The sequence below is a fragment of the Mustela putorius genome, unplaced genomic scaffold (genome assembly GCF_011764305.1).
Source record: "Mustela putorius furo isolate JIRA1106 unplaced genomic scaffold, ASM1176430v1.1 tig00003859_pilon_pilon_pilon, whole genome shotgun sequence".
In the NCBI taxonomy this organism is placed as follows: Eukaryota; Metazoa; Chordata; class Mammalia; order Carnivora; family Mustelidae; genus Mustela; species Mustela putorius.
Window position 1 is genome coordinate 28,391,959 of NW_025422011.1, and position 19,709 is coordinate 28,411,667.

Consider the following 19,709-nt stretch of genomic DNA (forward strand, 5'->3'; position numbering starts at 1 on the left):
TTCCCCCCTCTACCTACTTGTGATCGCTCACTCTCTATGTCAAATAAATAAACTCTTTTTTTTTTTTTTTAAGATTTTATTTGTTTATTTGACAGAGAGAGATCACAAGCAGACGGAGAGGCAGGCAGAGAGGGAGATAGAGGGAAGCAGGCTCCCCGGACTCGATCCCAGGACCCCGAGATCATGACCTGAGCCAAAGGCAGTGGCTTAATCCACTGAGCCACCCAGGCGCCCCTAAATAAAACTCTTTTTTAAAAAAAGGTCATCCATATAGTAGCGTGTGTCAGAATTTCTTTCCTTTTTAAGCTTGTATAATGTGCTGTTTTTGTTTACGTATTTATCTGTTGTAAATAGTCAATATTCTTTTTTATTTTTTAATTTGACAGAGAAATCACAAGTAGGCAGAGAGACAGGCAGAGAGAGAGGGGAAGCCAGCTCCCTGCTGAGCAGAGAGCCCAATGTGGGGCTTGATCCCAGGACCCTGAGATAATGACCTGAGCTGAAGGCAGAGCCTTGACCCACTGAGCCACCCAGGCGCCCCTAAATAAAACTCTTTTTTAAAAAAAGGTCATCCATATAGTAGTGTGTGTCAGAATTTCTTTCCTTTTTAAGCTTGTATAATGTGCTATTTTTGTTTACGTATTTATCTGTTGTAAATAGTCAATATTCTTTTTTATTTTTTAATTTGACAGAGAAATCACAAGTAGGCAGAGAGACAGGCAGAGAGAGAGGGGAAGCCGGCTCCCTGCTGAGCAGAGAGCCCAATGTGGGGCTTGATCCCAGGACCCTGAGATAATGACCTGAGCTGAAGGCAGAGCCTTGACCCACTGAGCCACCCAGGTGCCCCCAATAGTCAATATTCTTTTAAATATATATATATTTTTAAATATATATATATATATATATATATATATATTTTTTTTTTTTTAATGAGAAAACAGTCTTATATTTACCCACATATTTGCCATTTATGGGGCTTTTCATTTTCATTCTTTTGTGTAAATTCAGATTTCCAAATGATTCTTTCTGCCTAAAGAACTTGATCATTCTTACAATTCATGTCTGTTCATAAAGAATTCTGTCAGCTTTCATTTGTCTGAAAAAAATCTTCACTTTGCCTTCATTTAAAAAAACCTTTCTGTGGTAGAATTGTGAATGCGGAGGCACCTGGGTGGCTCAGTCGGTTGGGCGTCTGCCTTGGCTTTGGGTTGTGGTCCTGAGATTATGGGATCAAGCCCCACATCAGGCTCTGGGCTCAGTAGGAAGCCTGCTTCTCCCTCTCCCACTCCCCCTGCTTGTGTTCCTGCTCTCACTGTCTCTCTGTCTTTCAAATGGATGGTAAAAATCTTAAAAAAAAAAAAGAAAAGAAAAAAGGAATTGCAATTATGTTTTTTTTTTTTTAAAGATTACATTTATTTATCTGACAGAGATCACAAGTAGGCAGAAAGGCAGAGAGGGAAGCAGGCTCCCTGCTGAGTAGAGAGCCCAATGCGGGACTCGATCCCAGGACCCTGAGATCATGACCTGAGCCAAAGGCAGCAGCATAACCCACTGAGCCACCCAGGTGCCTGTGAATGTGTTTAATTTTTATTCATTTTTAAATTGTTAAAATAAGAAGTGATATATAAAAACTAAGAAAAAAAGTCACTCGTGGCAAGAGGACTGAAGTACAAATCTTATTAATATTATAGTGGAGGGGCGCCTGGGTGGCTCAGTTGGTTAAGCAGCTGCCTTTGGCTCAGGTCATGATCCTGCATCCTGGGATCGAGTCCCACATCGGGCTCCTTGCTCGGCAGGGAGCCTGCTTCAACCTCTGCCTCTGCCTGCCATTCTGTCTGCCTGTGCTCGTTCTCTCTCCCTCTCTCTCTGACAAATAAATAAAATCTTAAAAAAAAAAAAATTATAGTGGAGATAGAAACATCAAAAGATAGAATTATATTACCAAATATGATAACAAAAATCCTTCCTTCTCCTGAAAGAGTTTAATACAGCTTTTCTCTGTGGAACAATGTTTTCCCCAGTATTGATCATTCTGTGTTTTATAGCACTGCAGCTTCACTTCACATTTTAGCAAACAGTCCCATGTTCCTCTACGACCTTCCTAATCCTTGTATTTAATAGCTGTATAGTAGTCCATTAGATTCCTTCATTTACTTAAGCTCCCATTTTAGATTGGAATTTTCAAAAGGATTTTTTTAAAAATTCCATCATGAAGAGAGTCGTAAGTGAGATTTAGAGAGCCAAGTAAATTATGAGGTGTATTATCTCTCTTTAAAAAAAAAAAAAGATTATTTATTTATTTATTAGACAGAGAGAGAGAGAGAGATGCACAGGGAGAGGGAGAAACAGGCCCCCTACTGAGCAGAGAGCCCAGCTCAGGCCATCTCAGAACCCTGGGATCACGACCTAAGCCTAAGGCAGATGCTTAACCGACTGAGCCTCCCAGGTGCCCCTCTTTATCTCTTTTTTTTTCTTTTTTTTAAAGATTTTATTTATTTATTTGACAGAGAGGAATCACAAGTAGATAGAGAAGCAGGTAGAAAGAGAGGGGGGGAAGCAGGCTCCCTGCTGAGCAGAGAGCCCGATGCGGCACTCGATCCCAGCACCCTGAGATCATGACCTGAGCCGAAGGCAGCGGCTTAACCCACTGAGCCACCCAGGCGCCCCTCTTTATCTCTTTTTTATCAATTTATTTTGATTTGTGGGTGATAATTATTTTGCAGCTCTCTGTGGGCTGTTTCTTTATTTAGGTTTTTGTCGCAGAGTAATTGTCTGTTCTTTAAATTTTGCTTTTTTAAAAGACTCCAAAGATTTGTATCTGGGTCCAGTTTGATTTCTTTTCATGGAATAGCTGCTCAGTTCTGCAAACTGGGAGACCATTTGTGCATTTGTTGATACTTGTTAAAGAGAACCAGTTTACTAGTAACTGATTCATGAAGTTTGTCACATGTAGTACAAGGCCGGAAGTTGGGTTGTTTATCACTTCCCTGACTCTCCTTCACTTACGCCTTTTCTAGAGTTTCCCTGGTTGTATACCTTTTATATACCAAATATTAAAGGCTTTGCTTTAGTATTTTGTTAATAAGAGACTTTTAAAAAAAAGATTTTATTTATTTATTTGATAGATCACAAGCAGGCAGAGAGGCAGGCACAGAGAGAGGGGGAAGCTGGCTCCCTGCTAAGCAGAGAGCCCGATGTGGAGCTCGATCCCAGGACCCTGAGATCATGACCTGAGCTGAAGGCATAGATTTTAACCCACTGAGCAACTCAGGCACCCCTAATAAGAGACTTTTTAAAAAGTTATTTATTTATTTAAGAGCAAGAGAGCAAGTGAGAGCACTAGTTGGGGGTGGGGAAAGGGGCAGAGGCAGAGGGAGAAGCAGGCTCTCTTCTGAGCAGACAGCCCAATACGGGACTCGATCCCAGAACCCTGGGATCATGACCTAAGCTGAAGATAGATGCTTAACCAACTGAGCTACCCAGGTACCCTTTGCTTTTACTTTTCTTATATGATGTCTGTTGACAATTAATTTTCTTGGTTTTTGTTTGTCTGAAGTAGCCTTATTTTTCCTTCATTTTTGAAAGATGCCTTTATGGATATAGAATTCTATATGGATTTTTTCTTTTTGTTCTATAAAAAGGTTACTACATTGTCTTCTGGCTGCAGTTTACTATAAAGATGTAGCACAAAGGGCGCCTGGGTGGCTTAGTTGGTTGAGCAACTGCCTTCGGCTCAGGTCATGATCTCGGACTTCCAGAATCGAGTCCCACATCGGACTCCCAGCTCCTTGGGGAGTTTGCTTCTCCCTCTGACCTTCTCCTCTCTCATGCTCTCTCTCACTCATTCTCTCTCAAATAAATAAATAAAATCTTAAAAAAAAAAAAGATGCAGCACACGTATCTTCTGGCTTTCTGATGAGAAGCCTGCTTTCATTCTTACACCTCTATGTGGATGTATCCTGTTCCCTCTGGCTGGTTTTAGATTTTCTCTCTATCATAGGTTTCAGTACTTTGATTAGGGTTTGTCTTGGTGTGGTTTTCTTCATGTTTCCTTTGTTTCTGGTTCATTGGGCTTCTTGGATGTGTAGGTTTATAGTTTTCATTAAATATGGGTACTTTTTGGCCATTTTTTTTTTAAGATTTTATTTATTTATTTGACAGAGAGAACAAGAGCAAGAACACAAGCAGGGGGAGTGGGAGAGGGAGAAGCAGGCTTCCCGCTGAGCAGGGAGCCCAGTGTGGGGCTCGATCCAGGACCCTGGGATCATGACCTGAACCGAATGCAGACGCTTAATGACTGAGCCACCCAGGTGCCCCTTGGCCATGATTCTGTAGCTATTTTTTCCTGTTTCTTCCCCTTTCTTCTTCTTCCGGAGACTGTATCCAGACTCAGGATTATTACACTCATTCTTCTGCTCGTTTGTTCCCAGACCTCTGGGAGTCTTTTCAGGCATGTTTGCAGAGTATCATTTAGCCAAAGATGGGTTGGCAGGGATATAGAGCATGTGTCTGGATAATTGTACACAATACTAAAAAACCAAGTTGGAGTCACTTGTGGAAACTGAATAGCAGGCTAGGTAGTACAAACTTCAACATGAAGGCTATTGGAAGTCACTGAAGGTACCTGAATGTAGAGTGAAGTGATTGGTGCACAATAAGGATTAAGATAGCAGCAGCAAGGGATCACACTTTGTGCCACCAATAATGGGGCAGCCTGACATTTTGTGTTCCTAATGCAGTACAGTAAGAGATATAAAACATCACCTATCTAGTATTCTAACCAAAAGTGGGGGACATTCTACAAAACTGGCCCAGCCTTCTTTAAAAAGTCATTGTGATGGGAAACAATACAAAGAATCAGGGGGACTGGTCTAGGTTAAAAGGGACTAAAGAGAATAACAGTCAAATAAAATGCATGAAGCTGATCCTGTATTAAAAAAAAAAAAAACATAAAAACACTTGGTGACGTTAGGAAAATTTATTTGCAGACAGTTTTGGGGACTGCTTTGTTTCTCAGGTGAGATAATGATACTGTGGTTCAAAAGGAAACTGTCCTGATTCTTAAGAGATTTATGCTAAAGTGCTTAGAGGGTAAAGAACCCTTCTTTCATGTTTAGCCAAAAAAGTAGGTGTACATGAATAGGTAGAATAAGAAGGCAAATACGGCATAATGTAAGCAACTGGTAAAGTGTATCTATTCTTTTAACTTTTCTGTAGTTGGAATTTAAAAAAAAATTTTTTTTAAAGATTTTATTTATTTATGGGCGCCTGGGTGGCTCAGTGGGTTAAAGCCTCTGCCTTTGGCTCAGGTTATGATCCCAGGGTCCTGGGATCTCTGCTCAGCAGGGAGCCTGCTTCCCTTCCTTTCTCTTGGCCTCTCTGCCTACTTGTGATCTCTGTCAAATAAATAAATAAAATCTTTTTTTTTTTTTGAAAAATTTATTTATTTATTTGACAGAGAGAGGGAGAGAGAGAACATAAGCAGGGGGAACTGCAGGGAGAGGCAGAGGGAGAAGCAAGCTTCCCGCAGAGCAGGGAGCCTGATACCAGGCTCTATCCCAGGACCCTGACCTGAGCCAAAGGCAGATGCTTAACCAACTGAGCCATACTGGTGCCCCTGTAGTTAGAATTTTTAAAAAGAGCATTAGCATGTGAAGGGATTAGAGTAAGGGAAAACAGTTAAAAAGCTGTTGCTATTTTTCAGTTGAAAGTTAATGAAGGTTTTGGAAGGTGGCAGTTAAAAAGGAAGGAAAAGGGGACATCAAACATATGGAGATAAAAATCTAAAGCACTTGAATTCTTATTCGGGTGAAGTGAAAATTAGGTTTATTTTTTGGATTTTGAAGTTACAATAAAGTGACATTACTGAATTGGAGGACCATGACAGTAAATAATCCATTTCTTTACTTTTCTAGTCTTTTGTTGCTGAGGCTATGTTGCTCATGGCCACTATCCTTCATTTGGGAAAATCGTCTCTTCCTAAGAAGCCAATTACAGATGATGATGTAGATCGAATTTCCCTGTGCCTCAAGGTCTTGTCTGAATGTTCACCTTTAATGAATGACATTTTCAATAAGGAGTGCAGGCAGTCCCTTTCTCACATGTTGTCTGCTAAACTTGAAGAAGAGAAATTATCCCAGAAGGTAAGGTATTTATGAGTACTTACTAAAAGTGGTTTGTGGGTTTTTAAAAAATTCTCTTGGTTTTTCAGTTCTATATGAGGGCAGTCCCTATTATAGGTCTACAGAAAACTGTCTTTTTTTCCATATTAAAGAGAGATGTATTGTTTTCTCAACATAGAAAGAATCTGAAAAGAGGAATGTGACAGTACAGCCTGATGACCCCATTTCCTTTATGCAACTAACTGCAAAGAATGAAATGAACTGCAAGGAAGATCAGTTTCAGCTGAGCTTGCTGGCAGCAATGGGCAACACACAGAGGAAAGAGGCAGCAGATCCCCTGGCATCTAAACTTAACAAGGTAACAAAATGTCAAATATGTTGGTAAATTATTTAAATGAGTAAATTATTTAAATGAGCCACTTAAGAAAGTAGTAATTAGGAAGTGGCTAGTCCCAGTGTTTTTTAAAAGAAAAAATAACTTGTTATATAGCATCAGTTTTTTCAAGTCACTGTGATTGATAGGCTCATGAAACAGGAATTAAAACTCAGATGCTGGGGCACCTGGGGGGTTCACTTGGTTAAGTGTCTGCCTTCAGCTTAGGTCATGGTCGCAGGGTCCTGGGATCCAGCCCTGTGTTAGGCTCCCTGCTCAGTGGAGAGCCTGCTTCTTCCTGTCCCTCTGCTACTCCTGCAGATTGTGCTGTCTCTCTCTCTCAAATGAATAAATAAAATTTTTAAAAATAAATAAATAAATAATACTCGGATGCTGATATTTTACTGTACACTAGTACTATACATCTAGTAGATGGCTTTACAACTTGTTTCAGTTGTGTGTGGAATCGTAGAGTAACATGTAAACTGGGAGATCCATAAAGATTAACTAAAACTTAAAAAAAAATTGTTTATTTCAATGTGGTGCTTAAACTCACAACCCTGAGATCAAGGCCTGAGCAGATATTAAGAGTTGGACATGTAACTGACTAAGCCACCCAAGCCCCTGAAGATTAACTAAAACTTAAAGGGCTGGGCTCTGGCCTCTACTCTGACATCCTGCCCTGTTTCTCCTGTCCCCTGTTACTTTAAACAGGACAGCTCCACTTTTATATTCTTAGTGTATTGACTTCCATGTCGGATTTTATAGAGAAAGTTTTCCTACTCTTAAAATATATAAATTTACAAGTCAGACTAGTCCCTTCTATTAGATGAATAAGCAGTCTTAGATTAATTGGTCCAAGATAAGGTTAGTAGTAGAATTAGAACTACTGAAACACTTTCTCTCCATTAAATTTAGGAATTGATGTTGATAATATTACAGTTATACATTTTAAAATTTTGTAATAAATTTATAATATGCAAAATTATATAAAATTTGCATATTATTAAACTTATCCTCTTAACTATCCTTAAGTGTTCAGTTCAATGGCACCAAGTATGTGCACATCATTGTGCAGCCGTCACTATCATCCCATCCATCTGCAGCACTTTTTTCATCTTGTAAAGCTAAGACTCATGCCCATTGAACAGTAACTCCCCACACTCCCTTCCCCTCAGTTGCTGAAACCACCAGTCTGCTTTCTGTCACTGAATTTGATTGCTCCAGGTACTTTATATTAGTAGAATCATTTGCCCTTTCGTGACTGGCTTATTTCACTTAACATAATGTCTTCAAGGTTCATCCATATTGTAGAATGTGTCAGAATTTCTTTTTTAAGGCTGCATGATACTCCATTATGAATATATACTACATATTGTTTATCCATTTATCTGTTGACAGACACTTGGGTTGCTTCTACCTTTTGGCTGTTGTGAATAATGCTGTTATGAACATGGGCCACAAATACCTCTTTGAGGCACTAATTTCATTTCTTTTGAGTTATACCCAGAGGTGAATTTGCTGGATCACAAGTCCCTTATCAGATGTATGGTTGGCAAATATTTTCTTCCATTCTGTAGGTTGTCTTTTCATTCTGTTAATAAAGTCCTTTGATGCACAAACATTTTTCATTTTGATATAATTCAGGTTTTTTTTTTTTTTTTTTTAGATTTTATTTATTTATTTACTTGATAGAAAGTGAGAGAGAGCAGGAAAGGGAAGAAGGTCAGAGAGAGAAGCAGACTCCCCGTGGAGCTGGGAGTGCAATGCAGGACTTGATCCTGGGACTCTGCGATCATGACCTGAGCTGAAGGCAGTCTCTCAACCAACTGAGCCACCCAGGCGCCTGATATAATCCAGTTTTAATCTATTTTTTGTTGCACGTGGTTTGGGTTACAGTATTAAGTTTAAAGTGCTGTAGTTGGGGGATTTTTTTGTTTTTTGGTTTTTTTTTTTACTTTGGTTGGGGGGGAGCATATCAAATTTATCTTCTTGGAATTACAAACATTTCTTGCTGTATAATCTATTTAGTTCTTGAATTTAGGTAGCAGGGACTACCATATGATTTGTATTTTATTTAGTTCCCAAGTTTTGGAGAGCAACTAGTGAATTGAGATACTAAGGGATTTATCTGAAAATGTATCCAAATCTATTCAGTCCTTAAATTGAGATCATGTTTAAGGTATTTGCTCAACATATTTTTTTTTTAAAGATTTTATTTATTGGGGCGCCTGGGTGGCTCATTGGGTTGGGCCTCTGCCTTCAGCTCAGGTCATGGTCTCAGGGTCCTGGGATCAAGCCCCGCATTGGGTTCTCTGCTCATCAGGGAGCCTGCATCTCCCTCTCTCTCTGCCTGCCTCTCTGCCTACTTGTGATCTCTGTCTGTCAAACAAATAAATAAAATCTTTAAAAAAAAAAAAAGATTTTATTTATTATTTATTTGACAGGCAGAGATCACAAGCAGGCAGAGAGAGAGGGAAGCAGACTCCCTGCCGAGCAGAAAGCCCGATGCAGGGCTTGATCCCAGGACCCTGGGATCATGACCCGAGCCGAAGGCAGAGGCCTTAACCCCCTGAGCCACCCAGGTGCCCCTGCTCAACATATTTAACATCTTTTTCCTACTGAACTGTAAACTCTAGTACCTGTTAGTTCTAATGTCCCATTTGCAATTACCACCTCTATATTACACAACAATTTCATTGTATCAGTTTCAAAATGACTTGTCTGATCTAAGCACATCTGTTAATTTACCTAACAGACTTAGTCATTTGGCCAGGATATGTTTGGTTAAATTGTCTCAGTCACTTGATTTTTCTCTTTATTTTTGTTTAACAGGTCACCCAGTTGACGGGTTTCTCAGATCCTGTATATGCAGAAGCTTATGTTCATGTCAACCAGTATGATATTGTCCTGGATGTACTTGTTGTAAACCAAACCAGTGATACTTTGCAGAACTGCACATTAGAGTTAGCTACTCTGGGTAAGGAAATTTACCATAAAGGAAAGATTTTGTTATATAGTAAGTCTATATGACAGATTATTAAGAGTTATGTACAAGTTTTGTATAAGAAATCTTTTTAGTATAAGAACTTTTTATTTATTTATTTATTTATTTTTAAAGATTTTATTTATTTATTTGAGAGAGAGACAGTGAGAGAGAACATGAGCGAGGAGAAGATCAGAAGGAGAAGCAAACTCCCCAAAGAGCTGGGAGCCCGATGCGGGACTCGATCCCGGGACTCCAGGATCATGACCTGAGCCGAAGGCAGTCGTCCAACCAACTGAGCCACCCAGGCGCCCCAAGAACTTTTTTTTTAAAAAGATTTTATTTATTTGACACAGAGAGAGACACAGCGAGAGAGGAAGACTTGCAGGGGAGTAGGAGAGGGAGAAGCAGGCTTCCCGCTGAGCAGGGAGTCTGATGTGGGGCTTGATCCCAGGACCCTGGGATCATGACCTGAGTTGAAGGCAGTCGCATAACCAACTGAGCCACCCAAGCTCCCCAGTATAAGAATTTTTAATCAAGGCTTAGTTTTACATTTAATATTTAGTCTCCTTCAGCTCCAATTTTCTGAACCTCTGTGGTACTTGACTTTCTTAGGTTTTTCCTCTTGGTACATCCAGATGGGTTTATCCAGTAAGCTCAACCTAGCAAATGTCAGTTTTTCTAGATAAAAATAAGAATTGTTTAACTTACAGATTTACCACATGGCTCACTTAGTTAAATTTTTAATTGCCTTAGAACAGAACTAGGCAATTTCTGAGTCTATAGCTGATACCTACCACATGTAGCCAAAGTAATATATTATTATTTCAATTAGCAACTCAAGGTGTGTTTTTATTCTTAATAAAAACCCATCAATTTTACTCTCTCTGACCACTTATACAATGACTTTGAAGTTGGAAAATATAAATTGTATATAGAAACAGTGCAGTGCCAGGGCGTCTGGGTGGCTCAGTCAGTTAAACAGCGGCCTTCGTCTTCAGGTCATGATCCCAGGGTACTGGTGTTGAGCCCCACATTGGGCTCGCTGCTCATCAGGGAGCCTGCTTCCCCATCTCTCTCTGCCTGCCTCTCTTCCTACTTGTGATCTCTCTTTCTCTGTCAAAAAAATAAATAAAATCTTCGAAAAAAATTATTTAATAGAGACAGAGAGCTTACGTAAGTAGGGAGAGGGACAGATGAAGCGGGTGAAGCAGACTCCCTGCCAAGCATGGTGCCTGATGTGGAACTTGATTACAGGACCCTGGCATCATGACCTGAGCCTAAGGCAGATGCTTAACCAGCTGAGCCACCCAGGTGTCCCAATAAAATCTTTAAAAAAAAAAAAAAAAGAAAAAGTGCAGTGCCTCTAGGAAATTCCATGTGGCTTTTAAGCAAGAGTTAAAGGACTTTAAGGGAAAAGATAACTTCTACCCTATCTTCCTCAGCATAGCTTGATGCCTCTTTAAAGAACTATGTTTCTAAAAATTTATAAATCTTCTGTGGATTATCATTCTTTGTAATGGAGTCTATAGTTTAAGACTTAAGCTTTTTGAGAACTTTATACTCAATCATTGAAAAAGAATGGTAAGCCCAAAGTACACACACACACACGCACCAACTAATTCTGAGGAACCTGTTACTTTTTCAAAGAAAATGTGCAAATTGATATGAATAATAAGATGTTAAATGATTTCTTTATTTTCTCCTCAAAATATTTGAATCATAACTTTTCTCTTGTTCCTTACTTTGCTAGATGCTATTAAGCTGCATACATTTTAAGATTTTATTTTTGGGGAGATAAATGTGAGAGATGTATGTGATTTAATGTATATTTTAACCATATCGCAACCATATTTTTTTTAGGGGACCTGAAACTTGTGGAAAAACCATCTCCTTTGACTCTTGCTCCTCATGATTTTGCGAATATTAAAGCTAATGTTAAAGTAGCATCAACAGAAAATGGAATAATTTTTGGTAATATAGGTAAGGAATTGTTTTGTAGCATGTGATCTTTTTATTAAAGGATATCTGTAATAAGCAGTTGTATGACATTTCTTGAGGACAGGACCTGAATCCATTCATCCACTCTCTCATTTATGGGGGCACCTACTATTCTACTAAGCATTGTATTGTGTTCATGGATGTACAGAAATGAACCATAGAGAGATTGTCCTCAAGAAACTGCCAAGCAAAAGAAGGAAATAGATAAGTAAAATATATTTAAGTGCAACACAATGTGAGAGGTTCTAGTTTATATACTATATGTTTTGGGATCAGAGGAAAAATGCTAACCATATGGAAGGCTTTATAGAGGAGGAGGATATGTTATCAAGGGGTAATGTTTGAACTGAGTCTAAAATTTTATATAGGCAGAGGTTCCATAGGAATGTGGGGACTAACTTATATGGAGGCATTCAGTCAGTCAATAAGCATTTTTTAAAATAAGTTCTGTGGTAGGAATGGGGTTACCATGGTGAGGACAAAAGATCTCTCCTCAGGTAATACGTGCTAGAGTGAGGGAAGACAGATAAGCAGAATAAATATGCGTAATACATAATGGTAAATACTACAAAGGAAGCTTGTGTGAGGTAAAGTTGGAGCCTGTGTAGAATTCAGTCATTTTTTCTCAAAGTGTTGGTAGAGTGGGGAGGGGAGGGAAGCTTAGGAAAGGCTTTGTGGAACAACTGATGCTCACGTGGCATTCTGAAAGATTAGGTAAGTGTTCTGCAGATAGGATTCAGCCGGAACAAATGCAAGTAGTTTGATACAGTTGGAGTTCAAAGTGGGCTGGAGGGTAGTGGTTTAAAAAATGAGGTTGGTGGGGGAGCCTGGGTTTGCTCCTCTGCCTTTGGCTCGTCTCAGGGTTCTGGGATTGAGCCCCGCATCAGGCTTTCTGCTCAGCAGGGAGCCTGCTTCCCCCTCTCTCTCTCCCTGCCTCTCTGCCTACTTGTGATCTCTGTCTGTCAAATAAATAAATAAATGAATAATATTTTTTTAAAAAAATTAAGTTAGGAAGGTTAGTGGGAGCTCAGTTTTACTTGTCATGCTAAGGATTTCAGACTTAGTCCTGGATATAAAGGGTTAGAACCATTAGGGAATTCTCAGTGAATTACATGATAACATTTCTTTCTTCCTTCTCTTCTCTTCTCTTTTCTTTTCTTCTTTCTTTCTTTCTTTCTAAGAGAGAGAGTGCATGCACATGAGCTGGGTGGCAGGGGGAGGGGGCAGGCAGAGCGAGAGGGAGAGAGAAAATCTTAAGCAGGCTTCACACTCAGCACAGAGACTGATGTGGGGCTCAACCTCAGGATCCTAAGGTCATGACCTGAACTGAAATCAAGAGTCAAGGATGCTTAATCAGCTGAGCCACCCAGGCATGCCCGTTATTAAACACTTCTGTGATAGCACTGTAGAAAACCAGTTAGACGAGGCGGAAACTACTAACTAGTACAACTAACTGTTATAGTAGAACAGGTGAGAGATGACAGAGCTCAAACTAGTGCAGTAGTGGTTGGGTTGGAGAGAAGGGCTGAATATTATCAATATTAAGGAAAGAGAATGCCCAGGACGTGGACTGATTAAAGAGGGAGTGACTAGAGTAATCCTTAAATTTTTTTATTGGGTTTATTGTGTTGATATTTTTGGCAATCACCGAAATGGAATATAGGAGAGGAACAAATTTGAGAGCGAAACTAAGGTAAGTCTTGAGCAGCTTGAGTAATATCTCAAGTTTGGATATCTAAAGATGTCTAAGGGCAATTTGATAAGAGTGTGGCACTTGAATAGGAGGTCTAAACTAGAGATAAGTACTTGTTTGAAAACCATAGAAATGGGGTGCCTGGGTGGCTCAGTGGGTTAAGCCACTGCCTTCGGCTCAGGTCATGATCTCAGGGTCCTGGGATCGAGTCCCACATCGGGCTCTCTGCTCAGCAGGGAGCCTGCTTCCTTCTCTCTCTCTCTCTGCCTGCCTCTCAGTGTACTTGTAATTTCTCTCTGTCAAATAAATAAAATCTTAAAAAAAAAAAAAAACCATAGAAATGGAAGAAATCACTAAGGGCATCAAGTGAGAAGAGGGGAGATTTGAAAACTGAATCTAAGAGAACAGCAATATTGAAAACTTGGTCAAATGAGGAGAATCCTACAAAGCTACCTGAAATGTGATAGAGAAGTAAGGAAAAATCTTCCAGAAGTATCCGGAGTTGCAAAAGGTCAAGTAACAGGAAGTCTAAAAGAAGAGTCCTTAGGCTTTGATGATCAGTGAAATTAAATATTGTTTGTGGTATATCTTAGGCAGTGGTGGTGGGTTGAAGACTTGGAGAAATAAGGACAGTACGTGTAGACTGTTCTGAGTGTAGAACTGTGGTTTTGATAAGAATGAGAGAGGGCAGAAGATGGAAGAAGGGGGGTGGAGGAGGATTTTCTTTAAGGTGAATATGTTTATAGACTAAGGGAAGAGCCAGTATATGAAGGTAAAAACTTAAGAGTAAGGTGGGTAATGATTGCTGGAGTGATGTCCTGAACCAGAGCAGGGATCACAGATAGCAGAAAATACGAATCTAGAAGAGAAGAGACAGCACTTCCCTGATATGAAGAGTAGGGAAGTGAGTGTGGATTCAGAGAGAGAAATTTGTTTTTAGATGTGGGGCTAGAAATTAAACTTATTTTCAGTGACCTCAGTTTTCACTGAAAGTAGATAGAGTAGAGGAATGTCAAGAGAGGAAGCTTGGAGGAGGAAACATAGGCTCCAATCAGATGACAACTTTCTGCTGTATATAAGGTAGTCAAAGAAGTAAATAATCTTGTATTATTAAGTACTGTGGCTCCTCAATATTCATTCAGAAATATTAGGTAGGCACCTCTGAGGGAATACTACTGTTTACCTGCTACATACATACTGACTGAGTTTTAATCCTGGCCCTGCCACTTAATCAGATCTGTGACCTTGAGCAACTTACGTGACTTCTCTGTTTCCTCATCCATAACATGGACAATGATAATACCCAAACATAATATTGAAGGGACTATTTAAAAGGTAAATCTTTGTGAAGCATTTAAAATATGGCCCAGGATAGACTAAGCATTATATAAATAGTTGGCTAATACCATAATTATTATTAGGAAATATTAAAGCTTTTTAAATTAAAATTTGCCTCTGGTGACGCAGGGCTTTTTTTTGTGTGTACATTGCAGTTTATGATGTCTCTGGAGCAGCAAGTGACAGAAATTGTGTAGTCCTCAGTGATATTCACATCGACATCATGGACTATATCCAGCCTGCCACGTGCACTGATGCTGAATTCCGTCAGATGTGGGCTGAATTCGAATGGGAAAACAAAGTTAGTCCTTGGGAGATTTCCTTGAACTCCTTATCTTCTTTTCTGGCTAGTGTTGAGGAATTCTCTGATAAGAGTAGTCCCACTAAAAAAAGTGTCAGACGTAAGAAGCAGTCTCTCAATAGCTATTCTTGCAAATTAGCCTTAACCAGAAACTATGCAAGTAGCGTGGTAAGTTGTTATAAACTGATGAGGGTAGCAGTTGTATGATTAGTCTAATTGATCAAGACATTAAAGATAATACCCCATCCCTTGGATGTATGAATAATAATTTACCGTTGAATCTAGTATCTAGAAGAAGTTTTACAAAGTCAGTGGCCTTGATATTTATTAAAAATATTTTATAGGCAGCATTTTGATCTTCTATGACATTATCTGTATATGCAAGTTCTGATATCACCTTGCAGTTTGTTGGAGTTTGTAGGTATTATTTTCCTTTTTTTTTTGCCCACCTGCCCCACTAAATACATGAAAGGGGTTCCATATGATATGTGAGTCTGTTTTCTCAACCCTAAGATCAGAAATATGCAACTCTCTCATTGTAAGGTTTATGATCTCCTTTTTTTCCCCTCTGTACAGGTGACGGTTAACACAAATATAATTGATTTAAATGACTACTTACAGCATATATTAAAGTCAACTAACATGAAATGCCTCACTCCAGAGAAGGTAAGATTTGACCAAGAACTTCTTAAATCTGATAGAGAGTAGTATGGCCGATTCCTGGCTTACTTGTATTTCCTTCAGTGTATTTTTGTTATTGTTCAACATGAGAAAAGCAGTGACATTCTGGACTAGCTGAAAGAAGTTATCTCGTTGAATGCATCAGTCTGCTTATCTCTTTCTGCTGGAATATACCAACCTGCTTGTTTCTAGTGCAGTGATCAAACTGAATAGTCAGACTTATTTTTCTTTTCAGTCTTCTCCCTTTCAGCTAAAGGCTCATTCCCTTTTTTTTTTTTTAAAGACACTTGTGATGGCCTTTATTTATTTATTTTTTTTTTAAGATTTTATTCATTTATTTGACAGACAGAGATCACAAGTAGGCAGAGAGGCAGGCAGTGAGAGAGAAGGGAGGAAGCAGGCTCCCTGCTGAGCAGAGAGCCCGATGCAGGGCTCAATCCCAGGACCCTGAGATCATGACCCATAAAGGCTCATTCCAAAATAGGTTTTGATACTGGATTAAAAATATCCGTGACCTCTTCTTTTGGCTCTGATTGTGGGTCAGAATATATCTCTTCAAATACGGAATTTTCTGCTAAGTTCTGTATATATGAAAAAAGAATAGAAATAAAAATGAAGTTGAAGCTTTAAGAAATTTTTTTTCTTTGTAGAATTCTTGCTAATGTTATAAAACTAATTTTATCAGCAAAGTTCTGCCAGACAAATGGGTTTTAATTCATATATTAGTTTATTCAACAAATACTCTAGCAGGTGCACAAATATCATATGCCCAGTACTCTGTGAGCTACTTTTATACAGAAATGAACAAAATAGGGGTGGGTGGGTGGGTGGCTCAGTGGGTTAAGCCTCTGCGTTCGGCTCAGGTCATATTCTCAGGGTCCTGGGATTGAGCCCAACATCAGGCTCTCTGCTCAGCAGGGAGTCTGCTTTCCTTCTCTCTTCTGTCTGCCTCTCTTCCTGCTTGTGATCTCTCTCTCTCTGTGTCAAATAAATAAATAAAATCTTAAAAAAAAAGAGAGAGAGCAAAATAAAAATTGTCTCTCCTTCTCCTTCATGGAGCTTAAGGTCTGGTGTAGTCAGACAACTCTGTAAGTAAATGGGGAATGTATATATGCAAACAGGTATAAGTGCTGTTTCTTTAAAGTCCCGTTTATTGAGGTATGACATAGACACAGTAACATTCACACTTTTCATATATATGTTTCTATGAGTTTTCACATTTATGTAGTCATGTTACCACCACCACATAATAAATCCTATTTTAAATGATAATTTATATATGCTGCGGGTCTTTGCTTATGTGTCATTCGTTCTCTAGTGAAGTACTGAATATATCATATATTTCTTCCAGGCTCTTTCTGGTTACTGTGGCTTTATGGCAGCCAACCTGTATGCTCGGTCCATATTTGGAGAAGATGCACTTGCAAATGTCAGCATTGAAAAGCCAATTCAACAGGGACCAGAGGCCCCTGTTACTGGCCACATAAGAATTCGTGCAAAGAGTCAGGTAACAACTGGGTGTTTTGTTTTTTTCTTTTTGAGGTTGTCTCTGAACTGAACAAAAAGGAAGAATTTATTTCTTTATTGTTTCTATATGTAGTATTTTCTGTTGTACTAATGTTTTATATATTAGATGCATTATATATAATAATAATATTCTCTGAATAGAAATAAACTTTTGGTTCATTAAGATGGCCCACTTTTTGGACCTATCACTCTGGATTATTTGCCTAAACCAAGATTAATTCCCGTAGGGTGTTTTGTGAAATGGGTTCTTTAGAGTTTTTTGAAGTCCAAACTACAAATCTAGTGACTTGTTAAGTACTAAAAGTACTTAACAAAGTAATGTTTTGGTGAGTCTGTTTTGTATATCCTTGGTTTCATTATTGATGTATCACTGATGGGGGCTTGGTTAAGATACCAAAACAGGGGCGCCTGGGTGGCTCAGTGGGTTAAAGCCTCTGCCTTTGGCTCAGGTCATGATCCCAGGATCCTGGGATCGAGCCCCGCATTGGGCTCTCTGCTCAGTGGGGAGCCTGCTTCCTCCTCTCTCTTTCTGCCTGCCTCTCTGCCTACTTGTGATGTCTGTCAAATAAATAAATAAAAATCTTTAAAAAAAAAAATACTAAAACATACTGGTTTTATATAGATTTAATAATTCTGAACATTTTCATTCTTCCTTACAGGGAATGGCCTTAAGTCTTGGAGATAAAATCAACTTGTCTCAGAAGAAAACTAGTATATAAGAATAAACAAAAAGTCCTTGCAGCTTTACAGTTAAAATTTAGGTATGGGCTTATTGGACTCCCAACATCTTTTGTACTCTTTCATGCTTTATGTTATATAGAATCTGAGTTCATGCTGAATGCATTCCAGCCAATAATTTATAGCCTTTCCCTTAAATCAAGATTGAGTTTAAAATTATAGTTTTGTCTTTTGTCTTAACAGTTCTGAATGCTGTCCTCAAAGTATATAATGTTTCTCACATGTACTAAGACCGTTTTCACAGTACAATAAACAGATCTATTCCTAAATCTTTTGTTATTTTATAAATAAATATATAATTACCTAATTTTAGTTATGTAGCAATGGATTTCTTTTAGTTGGGTTATAGGTTTCTATGACAAATTTAAATCACTTTGAGTTTTGCATACAAACTTTGTTAAGAGAATTTACAAATTTGGTGATCTGAAATGAGACAGACCTTGATTTACTTGATTGACTTTTACTTATTTATTATTTCAACATCAGTATCTCTAAAAATGTCTTACTGTGTTCAAAGAGCTTTTTTTGGGAATTGAGCTCTAGGAGGAAAGTATCAAATAACTTGAGAAAACAGATCCATCTTCAGTTTAAAAGACTACTGTGAACCTGATTTAAGTAAACATGCTCTTCTTAATTATCCTGAATCATAATGAAAAGTAATAATCCGAAGTAGATATTTTAATCATTCACATTTAGCTCAGAGTCTTTTTTATGTTTGTGGAATTATGTTGGCTGCAGCCAGTTACTGAGACTGCACTGGGAGGATCCCACTCCAGGGGCTTCAAAAAGCTGTGCTGAGCCAGTGTCTCCTTGGAGCCTTAACTCAGCCTCCCCTTTCCTTCCTTCACACTGCCGCTTGGCCACCCTTGCCACTCAGTATGCTTCCATGTGGCTTTCTGTGCTGAGTCCCCTAAGGTCTGATTGTGCTGTCCTTTTGGCCCTTGCCTGCCTTGGGGATGATTGAGGTGGTCTGATCTTTTAGGTAAGTCTGAACACCGAGCTATTATGCTTTGTCCTTCAGCGAGGCTTCAGGCTACAGTCAGGATGTGTCCGCAGATAAGGTCTGTGAAAGAGTGAAAGCAACATCTCCTATTTCAGCGCTGGAGTCAGTGAAATGATTTGTTTGGAGTGTAAAGGAGATTGATACCTTGTGTGATGTCATAGACTTTGAAGCCACAGGCTTTTTTACTCAGAAAGAACCAGAGGATTACAAGGATTACATGTGAGATACCACAGCACTGAGATCTCAAAGCCAAGTCAGTGGCTCCCACTGGGGAAAATACTAGGAATGCAGGAAAGAGTCAGTTTGGTGCATTAAATCAAGTGCTGGAGATTTATGATGAAAGCAGAGGAACTGATGAAACTTTGGATTAGATCATTTCCCAAACTGTTCCCCTGAACATTAGCTTCCTTGATATCATTAGATATTCTGGGAGATAAAGGATTCCATAGTCCAGTAAGTTTGGAACAGCTTCATACTGTCCTACACCGGAGATGCATACTAGAAATTCTGAGAGATCCTTCAGTCAAGAAGCAGATTTGTTGGGTTTAACCCACTGTATCTTCATCTTACTTGTCCTGGGAATCCATTTTCATAGAATACCCATAGATGGTAGGACAGGAAAAGTGACTTAGCATGTTAAAGGTTGTGGTTTTATATGCACAAGCAAGTATTGTATTTTAAAGTCTCAAGAAGTTATGCCTCAACTTCTACATCTAGAATATGTCTCTTGATACTCTCAGGAAATTGCCTAACATATTTCAGCTGTTGTTGGTGGGATCAGATTGGCTTACGTTGCCATTTTCTTAAATTCATAAATAAGGAGAACAGAGAGAAAGAAGTTAACACAGATGTCAGATATCTATACTACATTAAGCCATTCACTTCATTAACATTTTCTTAGCTTTGTGCCTTAATAAATGTAAACTGAATTGGATAGCTTACAGGG

General features: G+C 38.9%; 1 protein-coding gene across 1 annotated transcript in view; it reads left to right on the forward strand.

Annotated features, from left to right (window-relative positions):
* The window catches only part of COPB1 (COPI coat complex subunit beta 1), a 41,039-nt gene extending 23,010 nt beyond the window's left edge, over positions 1 to 18,029 (forward strand). Inside the window, exons 15-22 of the mRNA XM_004752025.3 lie at positions 5,916 to 6,143; positions 6,301 to 6,480; positions 9,331 to 9,475; positions 11,345 to 11,464; positions 14,669 to 14,814; positions 15,391 to 15,480; positions 16,847 to 17,002; positions 17,682 to 18,029. Coding sequence (XP_004752082.1) covers positions 5,916 to 6,143; positions 6,301 to 6,480; positions 9,331 to 9,475; positions 11,345 to 11,464; positions 14,669 to 14,814; positions 15,391 to 15,480; positions 16,847 to 17,002; positions 17,682 to 17,741 — 1,125 coding nt within the window. The 3' untranslated portion in view covers positions 17,742 to 18,029. The remainder of the gene's footprint in view (positions 1 to 5,915; positions 6,144 to 6,300; positions 6,481 to 9,330; positions 9,476 to 11,344; positions 11,465 to 14,668; positions 14,815 to 15,390; positions 15,481 to 16,846; positions 17,003 to 17,681) is intronic.
* Positions 18,030 to 19,709: the final 1,680 nt, after the last annotated feature.